Source organism: Delphinus delphis, chromosome 4 (genome assembly GCF_949987515.2).
Source record: "Delphinus delphis chromosome 4, mDelDel1.2, whole genome shotgun sequence".
NCBI classification, from domain to species: Eukaryota; Metazoa; Chordata; class Mammalia; order Artiodactyla; family Delphinidae; genus Delphinus; species Delphinus delphis.
Window position 1 is genome coordinate 120503797 of NC_082686.1, and position 26123 is coordinate 120529919.

At 37.3% G+C, this 26123-nt stretch overlaps 1 protein-coding gene across 3 annotated transcripts; it reads left to right on the plus strand.

The window, feature by feature from the left end:
* The first annotated feature begins 399 nt into the window (after positions 1-399).
* DIPK2A (divergent protein kinase domain 2A) lies at positions 400-24647 on the plus strand. Of its 3 annotated transcripts, XR_009519326.1 has the most exons (4): positions 400-1644; positions 17357-17660; positions 20439-20923; positions 24236-24647. XR_009519326.1 is itself a non-coding variant. In XM_060011386.1 (3 exons), the coding sequence occupies exons 1-3, from the start codon at positions 988-990 to the stop codon at positions 20768-20770; spliced, it is 1293 nt and encodes a 430-aa protein (XP_059867369.1). In that variant the 5' UTR covers positions 400-987; the 3' UTR covers positions 20771-24643. The 3 variants fall into 3 exon arrangements, 2 of the variants coding, with proteins under 2 accessions (XP_059867369.1, XP_059867371.1); XM_060011386.1 differs by having other exon boundaries at positions 20439-24643; XM_060011388.1 differs by lacking the exon at positions 400-1644 and adding an exon at positions 13600-14021 and having other exon boundaries at positions 20439-24643.
* Positions 24648-26123: the final 1476 nt, after the last annotated feature.

A 26123-nucleotide genomic window follows, 5' to 3' on the forward strand; every position in this document is an offset into this window, starting at 1 on the left:
GGACACGCCGCTCCGCCCACCTTGCCTCCAGCCCGCGCGCGCCCGCGCGCGCGCGCCGGGCGGAGGCAAGGGGTTGCAATAGGTTTCAGCAGTTCCTTTCTTTTTTTTTTTTTTACCCCTTAGAAGACTGTTTCCACAATGGCAAAAAACAGGCCCCAGTAAAAGTCAACAATCATAAAAGAGTAACTGTTGCTAAAAGTAATTACAGCACAGGAGCTCGCGAGTTTACCCCGCCTCCAAAAAAGCTTGAGCTCCGCCCCCATAGGGTCGGGCCCCGCCCCCACCAAAGCCGCCCCTGGGAGCCCGCGCTTACGCTTTCCGGGCGGTGCACGACGCGCTCGCTCCGCCCCGCCAGCCCCGCCCTCCGGCCCCCCTCTCCCTCCCTCAGGAGAGCCTTCGCGCACGAACTAGGGCATACGGCGTCAGAGACGTGCGGGCACCTCATCCTTCCCACCTTCCTACACAGTTGCTACTTTTCGATGTGAGACATTCCAGCTTCTCATCCCCTTCCGTGAGTCCCTCTTTTCCTCTTGTTAAACCCCATTCGCTCGACGGGCGGCCACCAGCGCAACAGCTTTCGCGCCCCAAGCAACAAGAGCGCGTGCGCGCACACGGGCGGACGCGGCCGCGCGGCCGTCAGGTCCCCGAGCTCCCTCCCCCTCCCGCTGCTGTATAACTTGACTGGCTTGGAGGAGGCGCCGCTGGAGTCGGAGGGCGGGGAGCTCGGAGGAGGGAGCTCGAGAGTTGTGGAGACTAGTGACTGGGAGAAGTCGCAGCCTGCTCCGGTCGGCTCCTTCCCGCTCCCCGTCTCTCTCTCTCTCTCTCTCTCTTTCTTAACACACCTACTCCGCCTTCCGCCCCAGCCTGCGCCCTCGCTCCTTTTCTCGCCCGGGGGCCCCTGCCAGTCACTCTCCGGGTTTCGGCGCGGCGGGGGCGCCCCGGGGGTGCCCTCGCCCTCCGGGAGCGGGCGGACGGGCGGCGGGCGGGATGTGGCGCCTGGTGCCTCCGAAGCTGGGCCGCCTGTCCCGCTCGCTGAAGCTGGCGGCGCTGGGCAGCCTGTTGGTGCTGATGGTGCTGCACTCGCCGTCGCTGCTCGCCTCTTGGCAGCGCAACGAGCTGGCCGACCGGCGCTTCCTGCAGCTCAATAAGTGCCCGGCGTGCTTCGGCACGAGCTGGTGCCGCCGCTTCCTCAACGGACAGGTGGTGTTCGAGGCGTGGGGCCGCCTGCGCCTGCTGGACTTCCTCAACGTGAAGAACGTCTACTTCGCGCAGTACGGCGAGCCCCGTGAGGGCGGCCGCCGCCGAGTGGTCCTCAAGCGCCTCGGCTCGCAGCGCGAGCTGGCGCAGCTCGACCAGAGCATCTGCAAGCGGGCCACCGGCCGGCCCCGCTGCGACCTGCTCCAGGCCATGCCCCGCACCGAGTTCGCGCGCCTCAACGGCGACGTGCGGCTGCTCACGCCGGAGGCGGTGGAGGGCTGGTCCGACCTGGTGCACTGCCCCTCGCAGCGTTTGCTCGACCGCCTGGTGCGCCGCTACGCCGAGACCAAGGACTCGGGCAGCTTCCTGCTCCGCAACCTCAAGGACTCGGAGCGCATGCAGCTGCTGCTGACCCTGGCCTTCAACCCCGAGCCGCTGGTGCTACAGGTAGGCGCGGAGCCCGGGCCGGGGGCGTCCTGCCGGGAGGGCCGCCCGGGGAACGGGAGTCTGGAGAAGCGGCCCCTCCTGCGCCCGTCGCCGGGTCAGGACCCGGTGCGGCGCGGCGAGGCGAGGCGAGGCGGCGGGCGTGGGGAGGGGGCGGCGCTTGGGGGACCCCTGGCGCTGTGAGGATCGCGGAGTGCGACCCGGCTGCTGGAGAGTCTGCTCTTCTCAGCTGGGCGCGGGCGCATCTCGGGTCTGACTGCGGATCCTTCAACGCCAGAGGGAGCGCGTCTTGTACGCTCGCAAAATGTCTCTCCGCCGAGTTTCTTTCGGCTCTCCTCCCTGCCTTTTTGCTTTGATCCGCCGGAGCTTGCGCTTCCGCGGCGCAGTGTGTTCACGAGCCCTTGGACCTTTCTTAGTTCTCCAGTGTTTCTGTATCGCGTTTGGTCTCGTCTTCAGCACCCCGCGCGGCTGGCCTCACTTCGGCCCCAAAGTCTGTCTTTGTTTTATTCCTTAGCTCATTCACCTGGCACATCATTGGGGCCGCCAATTTGGGGACAGACTCGGGAGGATGAGGTCAGAGAATGGACACCGGGGTCCGGGGTGGGGTCAGTCTGCGAGCCGTGCTTTGGGTGGAATTAGAAAGAGGAAAAAGTAAGGCCCGTTGGACTTGGGGCTGCGAGGCTTTAAGGCCAAGACGGACATTTTCATCCTGATCCTGTGACCTGCTCTATTCATGCGGTAATTTGGCTGCAGGAAGGTGAAATGTTAGGCCAGGGTTAGAAAACAGGGAAAGGAGAGTCATCTCTCTTCTAGCTGACTTATTGGTTCTCTCGTGACTTTATTTTGAAACCAAACGAGCCGTTTAGGGGAGTAGGTTGGGATCTTTTTACTGGTGGTGACAGCCAAAAAGAAAACAGAACCTCTCAAAACTGTGTTTACCTTGGGAAAAGTTGCTGAGTTTATCCACATTCCCACTCGCCTTTAGTGCAGTGTCCTTGGATAGTGGTTACAACTGTTGGGGTTTTGATCTAGCCCGATAACCGCAGGGAAAGTTACCTTGCTCATTTTCCATAACAGTTGTGCTGTATTTCAAATACAAAGGGGAAAAAACATGACGTAGAATTAATCACAAGTAATTTTGAGTACTTCACGCCCTTTCGGCGCTGCTAAGAATGTCACTGATGGCTGGGGGGTTTTTACAGGGTTGCATTTTTTAAAATTCTAAAGTGCATCAATAGGAATGTGCAGTATTCATTTATATTGCTGGCTTTTCTCAAGTTCTCCGCTGCCCAGCTTAACTAAGAGAAGCCAGCATCGTTTGATTAGTTCAGCCAAATAATTTTAACACAAAATAAATACTTTGCCTCCAACAAAACCGTAGTAAATTTTAAGTCGTCCTAGGATGTATGTAACGGGTCATTTAAAGTACAGATTGTATATTAAATGCTTCTCTTTAACAGTGAATGGTATATAAAACTGGTTAAACTTTCCTCGAAGAAATTACATTATTCGGTAGTTCCAAAACTAGTCAGCCTCTAAATTTTAAGTCCATACTTATGATACGCACATTTGATTTGAAAGTTTTTTTTCCATTTAAGCTGCTTTTTCTCTGTGAGAAATAGATGTTTATGTTAGCAAGGTTAGTCCCTGGAGAAAGCTCTAGCAGTATGGTTTGCTTAGCAGATAGTCTCTCAAATTCTCTGGGACCCAACAATTTAGTAAAGAGCTATCTTAGTAATACACATTTTCTGCAACTAAAATAGTGGCTTCATATTGAAAGGTTTTTATCAGTTAACTCTACTTATATTAGAACCAATATTTTAAGAACGTTGTATATCCAGTTCTATAAATGTATACATTTTAATATGAGAAACGTTGACATTTGATTTGCACTAAAGTAAATCTGCTTTATTTGGGAAACTTACATGTTTTTGAAGCTTGAAGTTGTCTTGGTATATTCAGTTTACTTTATAGTTGAGACAGTCAAGTGTACGTATATCTTGTTTTCTGATGAACTCTTCGCTTAAACTTTTCTTCTGTTTTCATCTTTAGTGATAAAAAACTTTTAAAAAATCAGTTATATTTTTGTAATTTAAGCTTACTTGACACAATTGCAGTGAGCAGGTGGCTAAGTGGGTTATAGGATAAGAGTTTGTTTTCAGTATGTGAGGAAATATCTGTATCAACATTGTTGACTGTGGTATTTGTAACTTGAAGTTTTAATTTAGTTTTATAGCTGTTTACATGCTGTGTGAAATACGAATTTGGGGTCTTTAATACCAGTCAGTCATTGGTATTTTTTTTAAACTGTTGAGCAAACAAGTAGAATAAGAAGACTTATTTTAAATAGAAGGTCTTCATAGAGCTGCTACTTACTTTATAGAACCACTTAATCTTTGGTAAAAACTAATGAGTTAAGTATGAACAATATAATTAAAATTTGATGACAGTATAAAACCAGTGAAGTGAAAGGAATCTCAAAATTCTTTGGTCAAGTACAAAGATTGTTAAACACTAAGTCACATCATGATGTTCATTACTTTTTGTTAGCTAGACAGACATACACAATTTTAGTATTTATACAGGTTTCTGTGAAACTGTTAACAGCTGTTTATGGTAGTATTGGGATAGTAATTGATAATGGTAGAAAAACTCAGATTTGGCTGTCTATATATTTTGGGGTTCATGTATTTTTAAAAACTATTTTTAAGGGTACAAGTGTGTGTTTTATAGCTTGAAGAGGAACTTGCTTTTTTTTTTTTTTTCCTGTTTTTTTTTTTTCCAGGAGAGGGAGCTACTTATTGAATTTTTGGACAGTTGATAACAAACTAGATTTTTCTTATATTGCCCCCAGATTAACTACTTGAGAGAAAAAGTCTTTTGGATCGAATTCATCAAGCTATTCTTAAGAAAAGTTCCCATGTAGGAAACATGCTTCCAAAAATAAACATTTAAGAATCTCTTTTGATAAGGTACTAAAGAAAAAAATGAAAAGTATATATTAATTTAACCCATTAAACATGCATCTTCTGATTTTAAGAAACAGTAACAAACTGAAGTTTCTATTATGCCTTGAAAGGAGACATGAATGGTATTAAATGTCTGCAAGATATGTTTTGGACATACCTTACCTATGTAAGGCTATACAGATTTGTAGTATAGATTTCCCAATATGAAATGATACAGAAGTACAACTCTTTTCCCATTGTTAGATAGTTTTACTAGCCTTCAGCAGCTTATCTAATTCTAAGGAAAGTTGTTCTGCCATAGAATTATCTTCTAAAAAATTTTTATAAGCATCAAGCAACAAGATAATGCTAGAATCTTTATTTTCTACTTTTTCTCTTCACATTTTTACTTCACCCAGAGGTATATTTTAATTACAAGTATGCTAATCTTACTGGAAAAAAATGTGGAGAGGAACTTTGTAATATTCGTATGGCATTTTTGGAATAGTCAGAAATTGAGGTGTTGAAGTATTTGGCAAGATAGTAGGATATTTTCTGTTATTGATAAAATTTCTACCAGTATTTGTACTTACTTATCCTTGAATTTATAAAAATTGTGTGTATAAGGGAGAAAAATGCTGTCTGGATTTCCTGAGGCCCAAATTGTCTCTCTGACGTTATGACTTGGAGATAGTGAAGATGGTCTTGTTTATAGAAATAAGAAAGCTCTTGGTTGTTTGGGGCAAGGAGGTGGGAATGTGTCTTATTATATTTATAGAACTTTGTCTTAAATTTTCTGAATCATGGTTTTAATGGGATTTCTTTAATATTTACAGTGTGTAACTATCATTGTTTAAGCTGTAGATTTTAAACTTTTCATTTCTATTCTTATAAATGACATAATACATTGAAAGCATTTTATGTAGTGCCTCATGCATAGTAAGCACTCAATAATTAGAGTGCTTAGATATTAAATAAGTAAGTGACTTAATTATCCAATGCATTTGATTAGTGGTTTTGAAGCTTGTTTGGAATATGAATCACCTTAAAAATAGTTTTGCTTCTGATTATCAACCATATCTTTAATTACACTGATTTATTCCATTCCTACAAGATGAATTTTATAATTAAACTTTGAGTGAATGTTGTTGTTTTTGTCCTTAAAAATAATTTCTATAGGAAAAGAATGTACTTTTAAGATGCACTAAGATGCAGTTTTTGATGTAAACAAAACATTATGGCCATTTATCTAATTGTCTTACTTTGGACCAGTTGCTAAACTTTTTATGGGACTCCCTTTACTTAGCTATAAAGTAAGACTATTGGATTAAATTCTTTTCAGCCCCAACATCCTGTGACTCTCAAACTCCCGACTTGAGAAATTATTCTTCTGAGCTTGACTTTAAACTGGTGGGTTTAAGCTCTTATAAAAGGGAGTTAGGCGTTTTTGTACTTGATCCCTGCTATGGGTTGGAGGCCAGGATAGATAGTCCTTTTTCAGGCTTGTCTTCCTAGCCTCAAATTTTTACACACATGAAATCAGATTAAAACAAATCAAAATTCGAGACTGCCTTTAAAGGAAACAAATCTGGAGCTAAAGGTAGCTAAGGGTCTTGTGGGGTATTGGCACCTGGAAAGGATGTTCCAGACTTTGTCACGGGAATTTCTTTTCAAGCAACAGTTTAAGGGGCTACCCCCTTCTCTCCTCCTGGCTGCTGCTGTAGTAACCACACTCCTGCACTCCCCTATTTAGGCTTCAGAGATGGTTTTGACTAGGTAGTTCTGAGTAGAGCACTTTTTATCTAATAAATGAATGAGCTTAACTCTAGAGGGTTTTTTTTTTTTCCTGTTTTTCTTGCTTTTTATCTGAGGTTTCATTGACACTTGATTGTGCTTCCTGACAAAGCAAACAAAAATAATAAAATCTGTGTAACTCAGGTCCAAAAAAGAAGGAGACTTTTATTTTGGAAATATTATAGAAACAGACAGTCACCCATAGGAAAGCACCACTTCCAGATCAGTGGAGCAAAATCATTTGACACCCTAGCCTATTTTCTGGATATGTTCATATCATTTGACTATTATTAGTTCTGAGATCCTTTCTGTACTTTTGTCTAATCTTTGAACTATTTTCCCTCATATTTCCATTGCTTGCATCAGCACATATTCTTCACGTATGTTGGTGGGGGGTAGAAAGCTTACTTTTGGGGGATCTACTTTCTGGACATAGGTGGTCAGTTTCTCAGTGGCTCATCAGGCTGGTTTTTATTCTGATTTTCTGGCTTATGTCTCTGGTCTACTTCCTATATTGCAGTTATTGCTGCTGACTCTTCACAGAATGCTGACACGTTTTCTTTCTTTACTCACTCATTTTGTATATATTAAACTAACATGGGCTTAGAATATAAGCCCTGCATTTTTCCTATACATGCAGTGAACTTTAGTACATGATCGTAAACTGTCTTGAGACTGTAAATTATTGGTGTAAGATGAGGATAGTTATTCATCCTGGTCATAGACTTTTAAAGGTTTTAAATTATGTAATCAAATTTTTTATCCAATTTTTATGTCTTTTTGTAGATTATAGGAGGAAGTTATCTGTAAAATACCCAGAAGCTCTTTGGACTTACATAGACCTGGACTTAGAGTCAGAAGAACTGAATTTTGTTTCCTCATTTGCTAAATAGTCTGTTATAAGGCATTTGGATTGAAACCTTTCTAGGCAGCTACTAAGTAGCTTAGCTGTGTAGGAGGTAGGTATATAAATGACTAATTACCATTAATTATTATGCTATCATAATAAACCCTACAAAAAAAAAGGATATTGTGCACCCTGTCAGATGACTTATTTAGGGAGGGACATCTGGATGTATCTTCATAAGAATGGATACCAGGGAAGATTTCACAGAGGAATTGAATTCTGAGGATAAATGGGATTTTGCCCATAGATTTGGGAGGTGGGGGTTTGGGGGGGCCCAGGAGGTGTGGTGAGGACAGTATTGAGATAACGTTCTGTACTACCACAAAGCTGTTGGGTGGCAATGAACAAGTCCCTTAATGTTTCAGAGCCTGAGTTTTTTTAATCAGTAAAATGGGAATGTTAATACTGATCGAAAGGATTATTTTATTTATTTATTTTTATTTATTTTTTTTTGCGGTACGTGGGCCTCTCACTGTTGTGGCCTCTCCCGTTGCGGAGCACAGGCTCCGGACGCGCAGGCTCAGCGGCCATTGCTCACAGGCCCAGCCGCTCCGCGGCATGTGGGATCCTCCCAGACCGGGGCTCGAACCCATGTCCCCTGCATCAGCAGGCAGACTCTCAACCACTGCGCCACCAGGGAAGCCCCAAAAGGATTATTTTACAGGAGATAGGATTATTCAGATAATATACGCAAAATATCCTTATTTGTGAAGTTTTTTACAGTATATTATTACTTTGCAAATAAGCTTATTCCAGTTTTAGACATCTATAGTAAACTTCCTTAGTACACTGTGTTGATATCTTAGAAATATGTAAATTTTACTCTTCCTGTGGCAAATGTTCAAATGTCACCACCCTTACATACACATACACACATCATAAATACCTATGTAGCTGCTGCTTCAGGCTATAGTTTTTTTGGAATAGTAATTAAAAGGGGGTTAAGGATTTGTCCCATATGATGAATAGAGTGAATATTGTACGAAACATGGTTTTTCGTAAGGATTCACTAATACAAAGCAAGTAGTTTAATTTTTCTCTGTAAATCATTATTAAGCTTAATAATTTTGTTTAGTACATTGATGAATGATAATTTTAAAACTAGAGGTTAAGTCTGGGTTATTTCTAGACATTCTTAGACTCTGAGACAGAATGTTAGATTTATCATTTGAGGTAAGTTTGATGTTTAAGGGTCTTCATAATTAAGGTGCTTATTTGGAATTTTAACTATGAACTGAAAAGATCTGACAGGAATTCCGTAGCATTGCTCTGTAGTACTGGGAACTGACCTATATGCCCTTAGGATACAGTAAAGATGACATGCCAGGGCACAGTTTGTGCCGTCTTTGCTTTCTGGGGCATTAGATGTGGGCAGCAAATAGAGAACAAGGTAATCTTAGATTTTACATGCTATGAAAAGAACAAAGCAGATTCCTATGATGGAGAATTGGATTGGGGATAGAATTTTAAATTTGGTGGTCAGAATTTAGTGACATTTTAGCTGAGGTGCGAATGATGAGAAAACGCCAGTGGTGCAAAGTTCTGAGGGCAGAGTGATTTTAAGCAAGAGGTATGACAAAATTCAGAGGCCCCAACAGGATCAAGCATGGGAGTAGCAAAGCATGGTAGAACACAAGATCATAGAAGTAGGCAAGGTCCATATCCCGTAGGGCCTTGGAAACATGCTTAATGAGTTTAGAATTTTGTTTTCAGAGCGCTGGGAAACAGTAGAAGTGTTTTTAGTAGGGCCTGATCTGTGGAGAATGGGTTATAAGAAATAAGACAGGAATCAATCAGAAAGGCTTTTGCACTGGTTTGTAGGAGAAAGCTTGGTGGTTTGTATTAAGGTGGTTCCAACTGAGGTTATGAAAAGCTGTTAGACCCAATATGTTTTGGAGAAATAGCTGACAGGACTTGATGATTGGGATTGGTTACAGTATGAGGGAAAGAGAAAAATAAGATACCTCCAGGGTTTTTGGTCCGAGCAACTGTTGATGAGGAAGCCCAGAGATGGAATGGCTGTTGGAGTAGGGGGAACCAAGAGTTTTGTTTTGGCTATGATATAGTTAAGACAACGGGAATACAAATCTAAAACCAGGCACCAAGTGTTTAATGCACAGATAGTATGTTCCTAGCAGGTATTTTGCTTTACTTCTGAAGGGCTGTGTTAATTCAGTTAAAGGGAATGGGGGAAGTTAGTATTGTTCTATTGGCAGACTTTTTAAAGAAATCAGGTCTTGACTAAAGAAAGTAATGTAGGTTATTGGGTTCAAAAGAAGCTGCTTATATCTTTTTTTCTTTCTTTCTTTATTTGACATTTTGTTTTACTGAAAGTAAATATTTGAGTATAGTGTTTCTAGGTATATCTTTCAACTTAGAAACATGGATCACAGTTGCTGGTTCTCATGAGGTAAGAAAGGGTCAGTTGAGACTAGTTAAATATTTAAAATTTTACATTTAAAATTTGTGGCCAAGTGATTTTTTTTGGTGTGGGAGAGCATTTCTTAAGCTACTCATTCTAAAAGATGAGTTATTTCTGTTAAACTTAGTAGATTTTTTGTTTTTGATGTGTTTTGACGTTAGTTTCCAATTTTAGATACAGCTGTTGGACATGATATTCAGTGAAATAACACGACCATGCTATTTTCAAGGCATTGCTTAATATTGTTGGAATTCTAGGTGGGTGGAAATGGCATTCAGAAAATTATTTAATGAAATAAATGGAACATATCCTGTGACTTGAAAATCTTGAGATTATTAAGATTCTACAGTGTTTGCGATGTATAAATTAAGTATAAATTAAGAAGCTGAGGTCTTAGAGAAATTTTATCAAAAATTAGGTAACCATTAAATCATCCCAGTAATTTTACTATATTTTCCCTCCAGACAGTTCACAAAACTGTGAACACATTAGTCTGTCACCAGTGCATTTGAATAATCTCTATGAACAGCTGTTACAACATGCGTTACTACAATGGGATTTTGTTCAAATTTTGGCTTTTAAAAATAATTTTGAAGCTCAAATGGAACCTTTAAGCATTTTCTATGCTTTTGTTAATTTACTTTCTAAAAATGTTCTCAAGTTTAAATTTGCGTGTACGTGTAGAAATGCCAGTTCTTTAGAAAACCTATTAACTAGATTTTAGATTGCATGTTTTGACTATTAATGGATTTTTTTTTTCAAGTCAGTGTCTTTTTACTAGGAATTTTCTCCTTTAAAAAAAAAGAGCCATTCTTGTAACACATTTCCTTCTTAGGCGAACTGCAAAGTTATATTCCTTTTAATGGAATGTTGTGAGATAATAAATGGCTATAAAATATTCTATGTTTTTTGTATAAAAGGAATTCAGATCTTTTAAACTTAGTATGCAAACTACTTTTGGTCATGTAAGGAGAGAAAAAGATAATAGAACACAAACTCTTTAGAGCTGACCTTACTTTGTTCTATCAGTTTTTCTTATACATCCCATATCTCCTTTTTTAGGACTGTGTTCTGACATAATAGAATAAAATGATGTAATTAATCTGGTAGGACAATCAATGGCTGTTGATTAAAGGATATTGTGATATTGTAAAAACTTGTTTTTCGGAATGATGTTATATACCACAGGATATTGACTAACTCCAGTAAGTAAGATGTTTCTGAATGTTAAGGCTTGGACACATACTTTGTTTTTTTATGGCATGTGGACCATGTTGAGGAATTTGTGTTTTGTTCTGTAAGTCCCAACTTACAGAAGTCTGATCCCTACCTCCCTCTCCAGACTCCATTACCTCAAGCAATTCCCTCCTCATTTCACTGCAGCTGCTTTGGACTTTTTTTCAGTTCTGAGAGGGCAGTTTCTGGCTCTAACATATGCCTCCAACATTCTAAACTGCCTCATCCCCAGTCTACGTAGTATTATACTCATCCTTTAGATCTCTCCCTAAGTGGCACTTCCTTAGAGAGGCTGCCCTTTACCACACCATCTAAAATAGATCCCTACTCTTCTTTCCCAACATATTGTATACTTTTCTGTGATTTGCAACAAATTCCATAATTTATTACTTACACATGTTTAATAATCATCTTCCTAACTCAGGCTAAAAAGCCTTCCTTAGAATAGGGACTATGTTTTATTTACAGCTCTTTACTTAGCATTTCATGATGGAGTTAGGCTAGATCTAGGATTTCTTAATTCAAGATTTGTATTTTTTCATTCTACAGTAACTGTCTCACTACCTTTACTCCAGCTGCTTGTAGTACTCAATGAAATGTGGGTTGACCTACAATCCCTTATCTGTAATTCCAAATTTAAAAATCTGAAGAAAAGTAGGTTTCATCAAATTAAAAACAAACAAATGTGAAAACACAAGGTAATTTATGTGCTTTATCCCACTTAGGATAAATAAGCTTATAGTATTTTTGCAGTGTAATATGTGTTCTTGTGAGGTGCTACCCCAGACTCTCCTTGAGGCATTGCATAATATGAGTATGAAATATACGTACTGTCACCTTTCCAAAATCTGAAAACTTCTGAAACAGGGATATTGGATTGAGGGGTTGTATTAGCCTGAGTTCACCTCTTAACTACCTGTGTGACTTGAGGCAAATCACTTAAACTATGCTGATAAAGTTGAACTGTACTTACAACTCAGGTACCCTCCAAATCTAGAATTCTTAGATTTCACATCCCATTTATTGGTCACATAAAGTATCATGACATTTGGTTTTGATCAATAGATATGTGATAGTTATGTCAGCTTTTAGAATTTTTAAAAAAAGAGCCAGTCTTGTAACACATTTCCTTCTTAGGCGAACTGGAAAGTTACATTCCTTTTAATGGAATGTTGTGAGATAATAAATGGCTATAAAATAGCCATTTTGTGGTGCTTACCTATTATAAATGACAATCAAATTACAATGCTGTGTTTATACATATTACCAAGTTTTAAATTTTTTATATTTTTAGTCCTTGTGGATGCCCTATACATTTCTCATAGCATTGAGCCTTTTTAAAGTTTGGTAACTAATTTATACATTCCTTTGTAAATTAAAAACTACTAGAGGACAGTGAAGATAGATTTCTAGTTCAGTGGTTCTTGGCTACGTTTGGAAGGTGTTGATTATTTATAGATGCCTTTTCAATAGGCGGTTTGCAAACAAGCACCTCTATTGATGAATGTCTGGACTTATATAAATAGGAAGATTTAAACAGGAATAATATAAAATGTATAAATTGTATAAATGTATAAAATGTATAAAATGTATAAAAATGTTTTGGTAAGCAATTCTTTATAAAGCAGTAGTAAATTGTACATTTCATACTTTTTTCTTTGATCTTTCATTGTCCTGATGAATATGGGGCAAATATTATTCCAGTTTTACAGAGGAAGAGACTAAAGCTCTAAAAAGTTTTGGCTTTGCCACCATCACACAGCTAGTGAGATGCAGAGGTGAAGGTGAAACTCAAAAGCTAGACTTGTGATATCAAGTCCATTATTCTGTTCATATACTGTTTTACACTTTAAATATAGAAGTTTTATGAAATAGTATGTACCTTAAAGAGTATAAAATAAATTTTCTCTTTATTGATATATGTTTTATGTCACCTTCATTTTATTTTCTCATAAAATGAAGATGATCCTAGTGGTTTTGTTTGTTTCCGAAACCTTGGCTTTAAGCTAAAAGATACCTAGACATGATGATTTATCTTAGGTTTCATATTCACAGTACCTTTTATTATGTAAATTAACAGTGAAGACATTTAATGTTGCTTTAAATCCTAGAGTTAAGCATGTTTGACGTGATACTTAAATTTCCATTTTTAATTTTTAAATTGGTAATAATACTCTGTAGACTTTCTTTGGGTAGTCACCCACCCAATATAAAAAAAAAAAACAGTAATAGAGTAGTAAATATATTGTTTTGTAACTATTATGTGCCTTTGTGTAATCTTAGACTAATAGTTATAAAAACTTCACATACTACACTTTATGTCATATACATTCAAGCCTGATGAAAAGCCCTGAACAGTTAATCGGAGTGCCTCCGATCCAATTAGAATTTAAAACATTCCAGGTTGAAAGTCTCTTTCCTTCACATGAAAAGTGTTTGTACACATTTTTTCAGTAGTAAATAATCCTGTAAAATACACACGTTTTCTTATACAGCTCAATATCAGAAAAAAACAACCCAATAAAAAATGGACAGAAGATCTAAGTAGACATTTCTCCAAAGAAGACATACAGATGGTCAAAAGGCACATGAAAAGATGCTCAACATGACTAATTATTAGAGAAATGCAAATCAAAACTGTAATGAAGTACCACCTCACACCAGTCAGAATGACCATCATCAAAAAATCTGCAAACGATAAATGCTGGAGAAGGTGTGGAGAAAAGGGAACCCTCCTACACTGTTGGTGGGAATGTAAATTGGTGCAGCCACTATGGAGAACAGTATGGAGGTTCTTTAAAAAACTAATAAGAGTTACCATATGATCCTGCAATCCTACTCCTGGGCATATATCCAGAGAAAACCATAAAGTCAAAAAGATACATGTACCCCTCGTTGCAGCACTGTTTACAATAGCTGAGATGTGGAAGCAACCTAAATGTCCCCCAATAGATGAATGGATAAAGAAGATGTATATATATACACAGTGGAATATTACTCAGCCATAAAAAAGAATGAAATAATGCCATTTGCAGCAACATGGATGGACCTAGAGATTATCATACTAAGTGAAGTAAGCCAGACAGAGAAAGACAAATGTCATATTGATATTGCTTGTATGTGGAATCTTTAAAAAAAAGAAGATGATACAAATGAACTTATTTCCAAAACAGAAGGAGACTCACAGACTTCGAAAGCAAACTTATGGTTACCAAAGGGGAAGGGGGGGGCGAGGGATAAATTAGGAGGTTCGGATTAACATGTGTACACTACTATATATAAAATAGATAACCAACAAGGACCTACTGTATAGCATTGGGAAATATGCGCAATATTTTGTAATAACCTATAAGGGAAAAGAATCTGAAAAAGGATATATATGTATAACTGAATCACTGTGCTTTACAATTGAAACTAACACAATATTGTAAATCAACTATACTTCAATAAAAAAAAAGTAAAAATAGAAATAAAAATGAAATACACGCATTTTATTTCAGGTTACTTTAAATTGTGTGCCTGTTGTGCTAGGCAGTTTGAAAATCTGATTTTAAGATTTTGTTTAAAGAAAAAAAGTGTGGACCTCAGCAGTATACTTCTTATCTTAGCTACTGTGGTTTTGTGCACCGTGCGAGTTGGGTAGTCAGGAAGTCAGAAGTTGTGTTTCTTATTGCTTGATATATTTAATAAATCTAAGCAGTAACATCTTAAAAGTTTGTCTCTCAAACTCTCCTTCATCATGGTAATTTGATCCTAAGCCAGAATTGTTTTAAATACAAATTATAAATATTTTGGCTTCCTTGAAGCATTTTCAATAGAATGCACAATAGAATTCTGTTCTCATTAATGAAGTCTGACTGTTTTGACTACACAATGAACATTCTTCTCATGAGCAAGTGATGTGAATTCATTTGTTAAAGTTCTTCCAAAAGATTAGGTAGCAAACTGTATGAAAGAATTGTAGTGCCCTTCTTAAAATGAGGTATAACAGGATTTCCGTTAACGTTGTCAGAAATTACTGTATGAATGTAAAGTTGCTCAGTATGACATTTGTTCATATATTTTATCGTCTTCCATGAGGGACTTGAGTAATGAAGTGTATATCTGACTGTCGTTTGCCAGTTGGAAAGCCTCCAAAAACAAGGAGGCATTTGTACATGTGCAGAGGTTGGCAGGGTTCCCTTTTCTCCTGTTGTCAAAGACCATTTTATTTTCACAAAGATAAGTTTGTATCTGTTCTACAATATGGCATGTGAATAATATACCAATAGTGTATGGAAGAGTTTTTTCATTTACTTTTTGCATGACAAAACTATGTAATCTCACATATTTATGTATTTTCAGTGCTTTCATTTATATGTCAGGTTTTATACATGAATACTGGGAAATAGTTAAATCTTTTGTAATCATTTTGTCTAAATAAATTTTCAAGTTTGTGGAGGTATTTTAAGTTGGGAGGAAAGGTTGAAAATAACATGTGGTTAGCAGTTTTTGCATGTCACATTGGACATGAGCAATCTGTCACTCTTCCCATGGCCCACAAGAAATTTTAAAATCTCAGGTAATAAGATTAAAAACGCATTTTCCTCTAATTATTAAAGAATCAGTAGATATCGTCTCTGAACAAAATTGAATCAATTCATTTACTATATTTAAAGATTCATGCTATCATATCTAAATTTTTAATTTACATAATTAGTATTTTATCACAAAACTCCAGATCTTAAAATTTAAAAGAAAAAAAGGTATATGTACCAAGAACAAATACAGTTATTGTACATTGATAGTGTTGAAAGGAAACACGAATGAACATAGGCAATTATGGATGAAGTTTGGTTCTAAAAATCTTTTTTGTTTTAAAGTTGATAAAAGTTTTAATGTAAGGGTATTATTGAGTTTTGTCAATTTTATAAAAGCTCACGGTAAAATTACTTACTTTTCTTGAGAGGCCCAAGAAGAGCCTCATCTCCAGCTCTTGTATGCAGATTGTTCAGTTTTTAGCAATAGAAGTAGGCTACATTTATATTCTGTAGTGTTTTGCTTTGTTTCCCCTGAAGTTTGTGTAAACATCATCTTTATATAATTTCTTCCCCCAACTTAAGGAAAGGTACTAGACTGAAAAATTTCTCTTAAAAAACGCCTCTGGTCATGTGATCTTCCAAAAAGTTGTTTAAAACAATACTTATCACCCTTTTGCACTGCATTGCTCATCTTGTAGTTGGGTGTTTTAGCTTTGGAGAGTGAGTACCTTAGAATAAGCCTGCCATTACTTAGGTTGAAAATGACTTGTTGATGATCCTGGAAGATTTTTGTTTTAGGATGTTAATCTTCCTAGTAGTTATAAAATCCATTAGAAAATCTTGCCCAGATTAGGAGAACAAATAATTTTGAAGTTGGGTTAAGGTGAATAGACAATGTGATGGCATTGGAAAGGGAAGCAAGACTTAACTTGGGACCAGAGGTACTTGGAGTAGAGATTGTATTGATAGGTTATCAGATTGCTCTTTACCAACCTTTGGGTATAGATAGAAGATACTTCCCAAGAATCCTTCTTGAATTCCACCCCTGCTTTCCTCTGGACTAGATAAGGCCCCTATTAAAGACTTTCTTAGGACCTGTACCACCTTTTAGTAACTAACACTTATCACACATAATTATTTGTTTGTTACACGTCTTTTCTTCTAAAATTTTTATTTTAGAGACTGTGTAGTTCACTCTTCCAGCATAACACAGTGCCTGGTGCCTGGTAAACACTTGCTGGCTAATAGGCCTACAGTAGTCCTGTTCATTCAGAAGAAAGGATTGGTTGATTGTACTTAACAGGAGTCAAAAAGATAAAGGAAAGCATACATACTTTTAGATCTGGTAATAAAGAAGGTGTCTTGTGTCTTGTTGATCAATTTGGTTCTGAGATTTTGATAAGAAAGACTTACTTTATTTTAGCTTTATAGTGTAATCTGTTAAAAAATTTTCACATCCATGGTAACGGTATGAGTTAAAGAAGAAATAAAGTTACTCACAGACATTGGGAACAGACGTGGTTGCCAAGGGGAAGGGAAGGAGTGGGGGAGAGATGGACTGGAAGTTTGGGGTTAGCAGATGCAAACTATTACATATAGAATGGATAAACAGCAAGATCCTACTGTATAGCACAGGGAGCTATATTCAGTATCCTAAGATAAACCATAATGGAAAATAATATTTAAAAAAAGAATGTGTATATATGTATAACTGAATGTAAATCAACTATACTTCAAGAAAGAAAGAAAAAAAAGTTGATCTCTATTGAACTATTGAATATAAAAAGAAAATCCAAGCTCATACCTAGTAGAAATCCCTACGGAGGATCTGGGCTAGACCTAGGATATCTTCATCAGAATCTCTTATAATAAGATAATTCTTTTGTAGAGTTTTCCATCTGATGAAGGTTGGCCATTTGCAAAATATCTTGGAGCTTGTGGAAGAATGGTGGCTGTAAATTATGTTGGAGAAGAACTGTGGAGTTACTTTAATGCACCATGGGAGAAACGAGTTGACCTCGCTTGGCAATTAATGGAAATAGCAGAGCAGCTGACAAACAATGACTTTGAATTTGCACTCTACCTCCTGGACGTCAGCTTTGACAATTTTGCAGTTGGTCCTAGAGATGGGAAGGTGATCATTGTGGATGCTGAAAATGTTTTGGTTGCTGACAAAAGGTTAATTAGACAAAGTAAGTATTATAACTTTTAGATTTTCTCTGTGTCAAAATAATGTTTACATTTATGTGAAGCAAACTTTTAATTTTCTCCTTAGAGGGCAACCTTGCATCTTTCTTTGTTTTATTTGACCAGTATCAGTAAACAAATACTAATTTATTATACTTACGCTTGTACTCTTAGTCACAGTTTGTCCTTATTTAGAAAATATCCTTCAGGTTCAAATGGACGCAGATATACCGTGTGTGTGTGTGTGTGTGTGTGTGTGTGTGTGTGTGTGTGTGTACACATCTTTTTCATGCTTTATGCTGTGGTTTAGGATCTAATGCAGAATTAAGTTTTTATATAGTTAAAGGCCACCAGAGAGACTATACTGCTTTTGTGGAGTCCATATTTTTCTGTGGAGTCTCTTACAGAGATATTCTGTGTTTCATTGTTCTGTGAGGTCCCTTCAGTGATTTTTTTTTCTTTTTAACCATTTAGATGATTCCTAGCACTGCAGAACTCTTAACTTTGGTTTGACATTATTACGTCTCATCCAAAACTTTGCTCTCAGTTTATTTATGAGCTCTTCAAAGGATAGGTGGGCACAATGGCTGAAGTGTTTTGAAAATTAAGTGTCATAGGAATTTTAAAGTTTCAGGGACAAAGCCTGTAGTTCTATAACTAATGTACTTAGTAAAAAAAAATCCCGAAGGGTTGTTATTCCATGGTGAAGGTCTTGTATTCTTAATCCCCTCATGTCATATGGGGGTCTGTTGATGAAGAGACCAAAAATTTGTGGCACCTACGGAATGCAGTGAATGTAACAGCAGTCTATTAGGTTTATACTTTTTACATCAGCTTGATCTTGTTAAATACTTAATTTTTCTCAGTGCCTTGATCTGATTCCGTACTCACCAAACTACTTTCTGATTATTTCTTGACCTGCCATGTACATCCTTTCATGGAGAGTGGATACCATGCTCTGGAGTGCTTCATTTCCTACTTATCTCTTCCTACATTTGTGAATGTTGTAGCAGCTTACACCATGCTTTTCTTTTTCAAAGTGTACAATTCAGTGGTTTTATTATATTCAGAGTTGTGCAACTTGCCTAAACTTTAAAACACTTTTATTCCAGTATTCATAAAAATAATATTTTTGAAATTTTTTTTTCTTTTTGATGTGAGCATTCCTGGAATACATGTTACAGTTTTATACCAACTAATTCCTGACCTTGAATGAATACAATATAGCTTCTGTATTCTCGCATTTCATACAGTGAGCTCCAGTGCTACTTTAGCTCTGGCTAATTCTTTTCAAATGTCTCATGGTAGGGCTGTCTAAATAGACACTTTGCAAAAGGCCATATTTAGTTATTCACCCTCTTTTCTGAACTCTTGTAAATGACCTTTACAGGGAAATTGTGATTTTGTTGTGGCAACTCCCTCAATGTCCTTCCCTTTATCATCTAAACTAGTAAAAACAATACACATTAATTTTTTTCAAACAGAATAGATCCTTCCTTGAGAAATTGTTGCATCAGTTATCTTCTTCAACTTTCTACCCTCCTCCTTAAAATCCAATTTTTCTTACCTTCCCCAAAACAAGTATGCATAAGATTCTTTTCTGCTTTCCCAGCATTTTTAAAAGTACTGCTTACTGCCTGTCTCTGCTTCCTCAGCCTCCATTCATTTCTCAACCCATTAAACCTGACTGCATTACCATCTGCAACCACCCAGTTGGCAAATTCGTGAAGTGACTGATTAGTAACAACTTTCTGAAATTCTTTCCTCCTTTGGTTTCCTTCTATTCAGGTAGTTCCTTTTTTAAAACATAAATCTGATCTTAGCACTTCTTTGCTTAATGCTTTTAATGACTTCCCATGGTTCTTCGAGTAAAATTCGAACTCCTTACCAGAGAATAATGTGTATGACTTGGAGCTGTTCTGCTTCATTTTTAACATCCCTCCACTGCACTTAATGCTTCAGCTACAGTGGCCTTTTAGTTTCTTGAATGAACCTTTCCACTGAATACCTTACAGCTACTTTATATTACTCTGTATTTATGTATAAAATATTAACATTATGTTAATAGTGTCTATCTTGTCATCTAGTTAGAACCTCAGACTTTACTCATACACTTCCCTGTTAATTTTTTTCTCAAATGTTTCTACAGTCTGGCTTTTTTTCCTAGACCATCTTAGTCCCTCCAGTCTTCAGCCCAGATTTACATTTCTATTAGACAAATCATGGTCATGACCATCCAAGGTACAAACTATTCTCTAGCCTTATCTGTACCTCCTCCCTAGTTATCTGTCTCATGCTCTAGCCACAGTGAATTTACTGTTTCCTGAACCAGCCGGACCAATCCCTTAAATCCATGCCTTCGTACATACTGTACCCTGGGCCTAGCATGCTGTATCCCCTCTTTGCTTTTCAGACTTGCTTATCTTTCAAGACCTAAATCAGTTGTTCTCCTCTGTGCAGCTTTCTGCAGCCTCAGGCACAGGTACTGCATCCTCTGTACTCACGTCGCACTATGTCATACTTCTGTGTGGCACTTTCTCTGTATCATGGAGAGTTTCACTCTACGCTGAACATTTTAGTAGCAGGGACCTTTTCTGATCCTTCTGCCTGGCATTGGTGGACTCCTAATAAACGTTTGTATATAAATTAATATATTTAAGTGTTTAATGTTATACAATTTTAAGAACAAATACTGTGTTAATTAGTCAAATGTTACATTTTGGGAAACAATGAAAACTCTCTTAAAATGTATTTTTCTCTTTCTCCTTTTTCGCTTTTCACAGATAAACCTGAAAATTGGGATGTATGGTATGAAAGCAAATTTGATGACTGTGATAAGGAAGCTTGCTTATCATTTTCAAAAGAAATTCTTTGTGCTCGTGCCACTGTGGACCACAATTATTATGCTGTTTGTCAGAACCTCTTATCTAGACATGCCACCTGGCGTGGCACCTCTGGAGGACTGCTTCATGATCCACCAAGTGACATTGCCAAAGATGGCCGACTAGAGGCCTTGCTGGATGAGTGCGCCAACCCAAAGAAGCGCTATGGCAGATTCCAGGCTGCAAAAGAACTGCGTGAATATCTAGCACAATTAAGTAACAATGTGAGGTAGTCTACGGTGAAGTTTTCTTTGCTTTTCTTCATTTAAATAGCACTGGCTAAAACGAAACCACCAAAAATTATCTGGAAAAATGAAATTTGGAAGTAATACATTCAGAGGATGATAAACTTGCACTGATAGATCTTCATGTTAACATCCATCAAAGTAAGACATAATTTCAAAAAATCACATGATGCTTCTGCAAATAAGTTTGTTCTTACACTTTGGAGGCTTGAGCTATCGTTAACCGCTTTACCCCCTGAATGCCTGACTGGATTAATGAGTATTGTTAAGCTATTGGAAATGAGTCTGATAGTTATATTGGCTTGTGTATCAAAGGGTACTTGGTACTTGACTTAGTTTGCGTTATGATCATGATTTTGTGAATCTCTTGTATTTACTTTGAATGTCAAGTTAGATTGGCCTGTTTTATAGGCTACTTTTTCCTTCTCATGTGTAGGTTTTTTTTTCCCATTTTTATGTTTTTAATTAAATTTTACACATTCAGGTTACTATAGGTATTCATTTATGTCTGGGCTAGTTTTCATTCAGTGCTGTAAGGTACACATTTACCGTTAGGGCAGGATTCCCAGGTTTACTGTTTTTTCAGAAAGCTGAATATTTTATTATGTAAATACATTTCTTCCCACTTTCTGTGGTTTCACCATTGCATGAGATCATTTAAGATTGTTTAACAGTTACATCCCTCTATGCCAATAAATTATAAGTGTACTCTAAACATGAACTTTGGCATATGTTGCAAAATGTCATTTTTGTCCCTTAAAAGGCTAGCAATCTATACCTTGATGTTAATTTGATTGAGGGGAAAAAAAAAACCAGTATTTTTTAAATGCTAACTATTCCAGGATAGTAATGCATATGCCAAAGAAATATTAGACCTAGTCCTATGGTTAGATTTTAAAATTGGTCATCTACCTATTTTTACTATCCTACTTCCAGTACTTCGACTCTGTCATTATTAAATTCATATCTTCCTGATTATTCTTTTACATTGAAAAGTTAAGCTACTGCTTGCAAACATATGTAAAAGATGTACCTCTTATTCATTGGTAGTTTTGCAAAAGTCAATGTGGTAGTCATTGTTTGAGTTTAATATGGCATCATAACTTTTTATTTATTGATGGACTAATAATTCTTACTATAAAGCAGACAGGTTTAGCCAGTCTGTCCAACTTGATCTTCATTACCCAATTGTTAACCATAAAAAACATCAAATTTAAGTCTATGGGTAAAAGTTAAACGTGTGAGATTTCTGTGGGCTGTTTTTTAAAGTTACAATATATATATAAATTGGCTATCACTAACGTAGGTGATATTTTCCTGTTTGAAATTACAACTTTTGTTTACCGCAAAGTTTGGTGTAGTGTGCGGTATTTAGTTCTAGACTGACCTTACTCTAATCAGAAAGTGATTAAATATGCACAACCAAAGCCAAGTTTTTCTTTTCTTTTTCATTCATTCAGCAACTATTTATTGAGCATCAGCTCTGTGCCAGGTACATTACTAGCTGCTACACACTGTCTGAACGTGACATACGGTTAAGTAACTTTAAAATGATTATCAAAGACTTCAATGTGGGTATTTCTTAAGTTGAAAGAGCATTCATTAAATTGGGATCATGCTTTCATGTTATTTTACTGTTGTGATGGACGTTCTACCTGTACCATCTACAACTGGGTTGCTACAAAAAGAGCAGGAGGAAATCAATAAAGTTAATCCCAGTTTAAAAACTGGAAGAAGGGTAAGATCTCTTCGTTGTAAAGTTAATTTTTATACATCAGTACATTACATACTAAGCTGACTTTACAACTTTGGAAAACTTTTGAGGGGAGTAGGTAAAGTTACGTGTCAAACATTCGCCTCTTACTCAAAACTTCAAATAAAATACACATTTTCAAAATGGAGCACCTTTTATATTTGATAAGTATTCATTACAAACCTTAGAATGCCAGTCATTAGAGGAGTTGTCTTTCTGTGGTTTAGCAGACATTTATCTTACTTTTGGGAAGAGTGATTGTGATTGCAGAACAGGAAGTGAGAAAACACTGCCAGCAGTGATTGCAACTTGAGGTCATTTTTTATAACTACCATTTCCCCCTTGAGATTACGTGTAATTTCTTTTATCTTTGGAAAAGTTGAGGAGAAGATAGTAAAAGAATTAGGAATTTAAAATTACAGGGAAAAATATGTATGTGAAAAGCAATAAATATTTTGTTCACTTTGCTATCAAGATGTTCACTATCAGATATTTATTATACAGCAGCAATTTATATTTTTAATCATTGCCCATTAATAGACGCAGTAAAATATTTTTGAATCAGACATTTGGGGTTTGTATGTGCATTAAAATTGTCTTTTGTACTGTAAGTTACTGCTTAATTTGAATATTTTATCAGAACTGTCTCCCTGTGCCTTTATAATATAAAGTTGTTTCTACAACTTTTAATGATCTTAATAAAGAATACTTTAAGAATCACACTTTTCAGACTATCTCTTAACTTCAAATATACAACTTTTTCTTGAATGGAAAGTGGGGTTATATAGATAAGTTTTTTTTTTTTTCTCTTGCATATATTTTGATATAATTTTCAGAAACTATCTGGTTGGGTGTGATCCGAACTTAAGGTGTTTGTTTTCTTCTGTTTTTCTGTAGTAGTTGGTGACTTTTTAAACTTTTACTACTAAAATGGGATAGAGAACTTAATTATGGAATTTTTCAGATGTATACAAGAGAATAATATAATGAACAATAATAAACTGTGGTTATAGTAATTTCAAAAGTGAGCAACGGGTGGCCAAACTTGTTTCCTCTGTACCCCAGCCTACTTGCCCCAGCTTATTTTGCGAGAGATATCATTTGATTCAGCCATGCACATTAGGCATTTTCTCCTCAAGAAAAATTTCACATCTAAAAACTTAATACCTCAATATCACCAAAGCAAGAGAGCTTTCGGAAACTCAAAGATGTTTTCTCAGAAGCTCAAGATCCGACTGCAGGGACTTTAAACCACTGGCGATATATACGTGGAGTAATATGGTAAATAAGGATAATAACTGAAATGCAGTGAAATTCATTAAATATGTAACCTATGCATTCAAAATGATAAACGTGAACAAAAACAAAACAACTCAGTTACCTTTGGAAAGATGTTGAGGAATTATTCTGAAAACTGGAAACCTGGAGAGAAAGAAGCATTTATCCTGCCTTACCCCCAGGATAATCAAATAACTGAGGGGAAGAATTTGTAGAATTGTTCTAGTTAGTATGCAGAAGGAGTATTGTTAGAATATCACCATTTTTAAATTCCTAATGAATTGGCAAGAGCTAGGCAATGCACATCAGTGGCAGCTGAAGCTATTAATTGAAAAGCTGATGAGGAACTTTGGATGAATGGATCTGAATGGCAGCACCTGTGAACTCATTGGTTAATCTTAATGATGTGTCTTCTAATACAGCTCAATGAAAAAGTACCCAGCACCACCTATGAAGTGTCTTGACAGGGGGAAAAAAAAAAAAAGCCTGAATCTGATCAAGCCCCTAGATCTACCCATTAATGGGAAGAACACAGCACAAAAGAACATGTTACAGAACACCATGGGAATACAATCAACAAAATCCAGAACAAGGGGAATTCTACAGGATAAATGACTTGGCTTTGTTTAACAAATTGCAAGGAAAAGGAGGGGGACCCTATACATTAAAAGAGACTTTAGTAACAAAGTAAATGCAAATGTCACCTTTGTATCCCGATTTGAACAAATGTACTTTAAAACCAAGTGGAAACAGAAATTTCAACAATTAAACAAAAAGGTGGATGTCTTGAGTAACCTCATCTACTTTAATTTTGCACTTGCCTTAATATGTGGAAAAACCATAAAACTACCTATACTAAGTCTAAATTTTGTCTAAATTTGTCTATATGTCTAAATTTTGGATAAAGACATTTTAGTTCTTTTTTTTTGAAAAGTTATTTGCCCATGGTCACAAAAATAGGTAGTGGCAGACCTGTGGCTCAACATTGATTTTCTGGTTGACTTCAACACTCTTTCTCCTATACCATGTGGCAACTTTTAAGAACCAGAAGCATATAGTTGAGGACAAGAGCATATGAATATAATTGCATAAAACGTTTACATCCATATTCTCAATTTTTAATAAATTAGTGGAGGGGAAGATTTGTGAGGGCAAGAAGTAGAAAAATCCCAATTAAGATACAACGTAGGGGAGGGGGAAGGGGAAGCTGGGAGGAGGTGAGAGAGTGGCATGGACATACATACACTACCAAATGTAAAATAGATAGCTAGTGGGAAGCAGCCGCAGAGCACAGGGAGATTAGCTCGGTGCTTTGTGACCACCTAGAGGGGTGGGATAGGGAGTGTGGGAGGGAGACGCAAGAGGGAGGGGAAATGGGGATGTATGTATATGTATAGCTGATTCACTTTGTTATAAAGCAGAAACTAACACCATTGTAAAGCAATTATACTCCAATAAAGATGTTAAAAAATTTTTTTAAAAAATACAAGATAAAAAGAAGTCAGGAGAGAGTTGCGGGGAGAAGAGTAGAGAGTGAGAGAAATACAAGGATAAGATCTTTTCTACTTTGACCTTGAAATGTTAGGCCTCATAGATCTATATAGATTAGATTACTCTTCCCAACATGAGTTTACTAATATATTCTGTCTCTAGGGATCTACCTCAGCCTTTCAAGTTTTTTTTTCCCTTTCACCTTTATTTATCCTACAGATAACTTGAAGCTGTACATCATGCCTTATACTCCCAAGTTCTAAGACTATATAGACCTATAAGAAAGTCGGCCTTGTAAGGTGACAGACCATTAAAATAAGCTCAACATTTATGCAGTCAGGCTTGGGATTTTGTTAATTTCTTTTCCTTTTAGTTGTATATCTCCGGTGTTCCGGTGACTCAGAATACTGAAAGAGGCCACCTGTAGGCTGTTAGATGAAGATAGGACAAGCAGAAGCAATGCTCTCTGTATTTCACTTTAATCCTGAAACAAAACCAGTGGCTCTCCAATGACATTGAGTGGTCTCACCATTTTTCCATTTTTTTTATACTTAAAGACATTGATTATTGGTTTTAGTTTCTTGTAATATGTATTCATTTTTTTTTTTAGCTACGCAAATTACTTAATTATACTTACAGTCTCCTAAGGACTTCTCATGTAGCTTATCTTTACGTTTTTTAAGTAATCACTTCGTAATATTGGGTTACCCAAATTATTTCCTGAGACTTGCTTTGAAAGGTGTTTTCAGTTGTCTCGTTAACAATTCTAAAAGTCAACCTTCTAGAATTTTTTTTTTTTAATCAACTCCTGTATTTTTG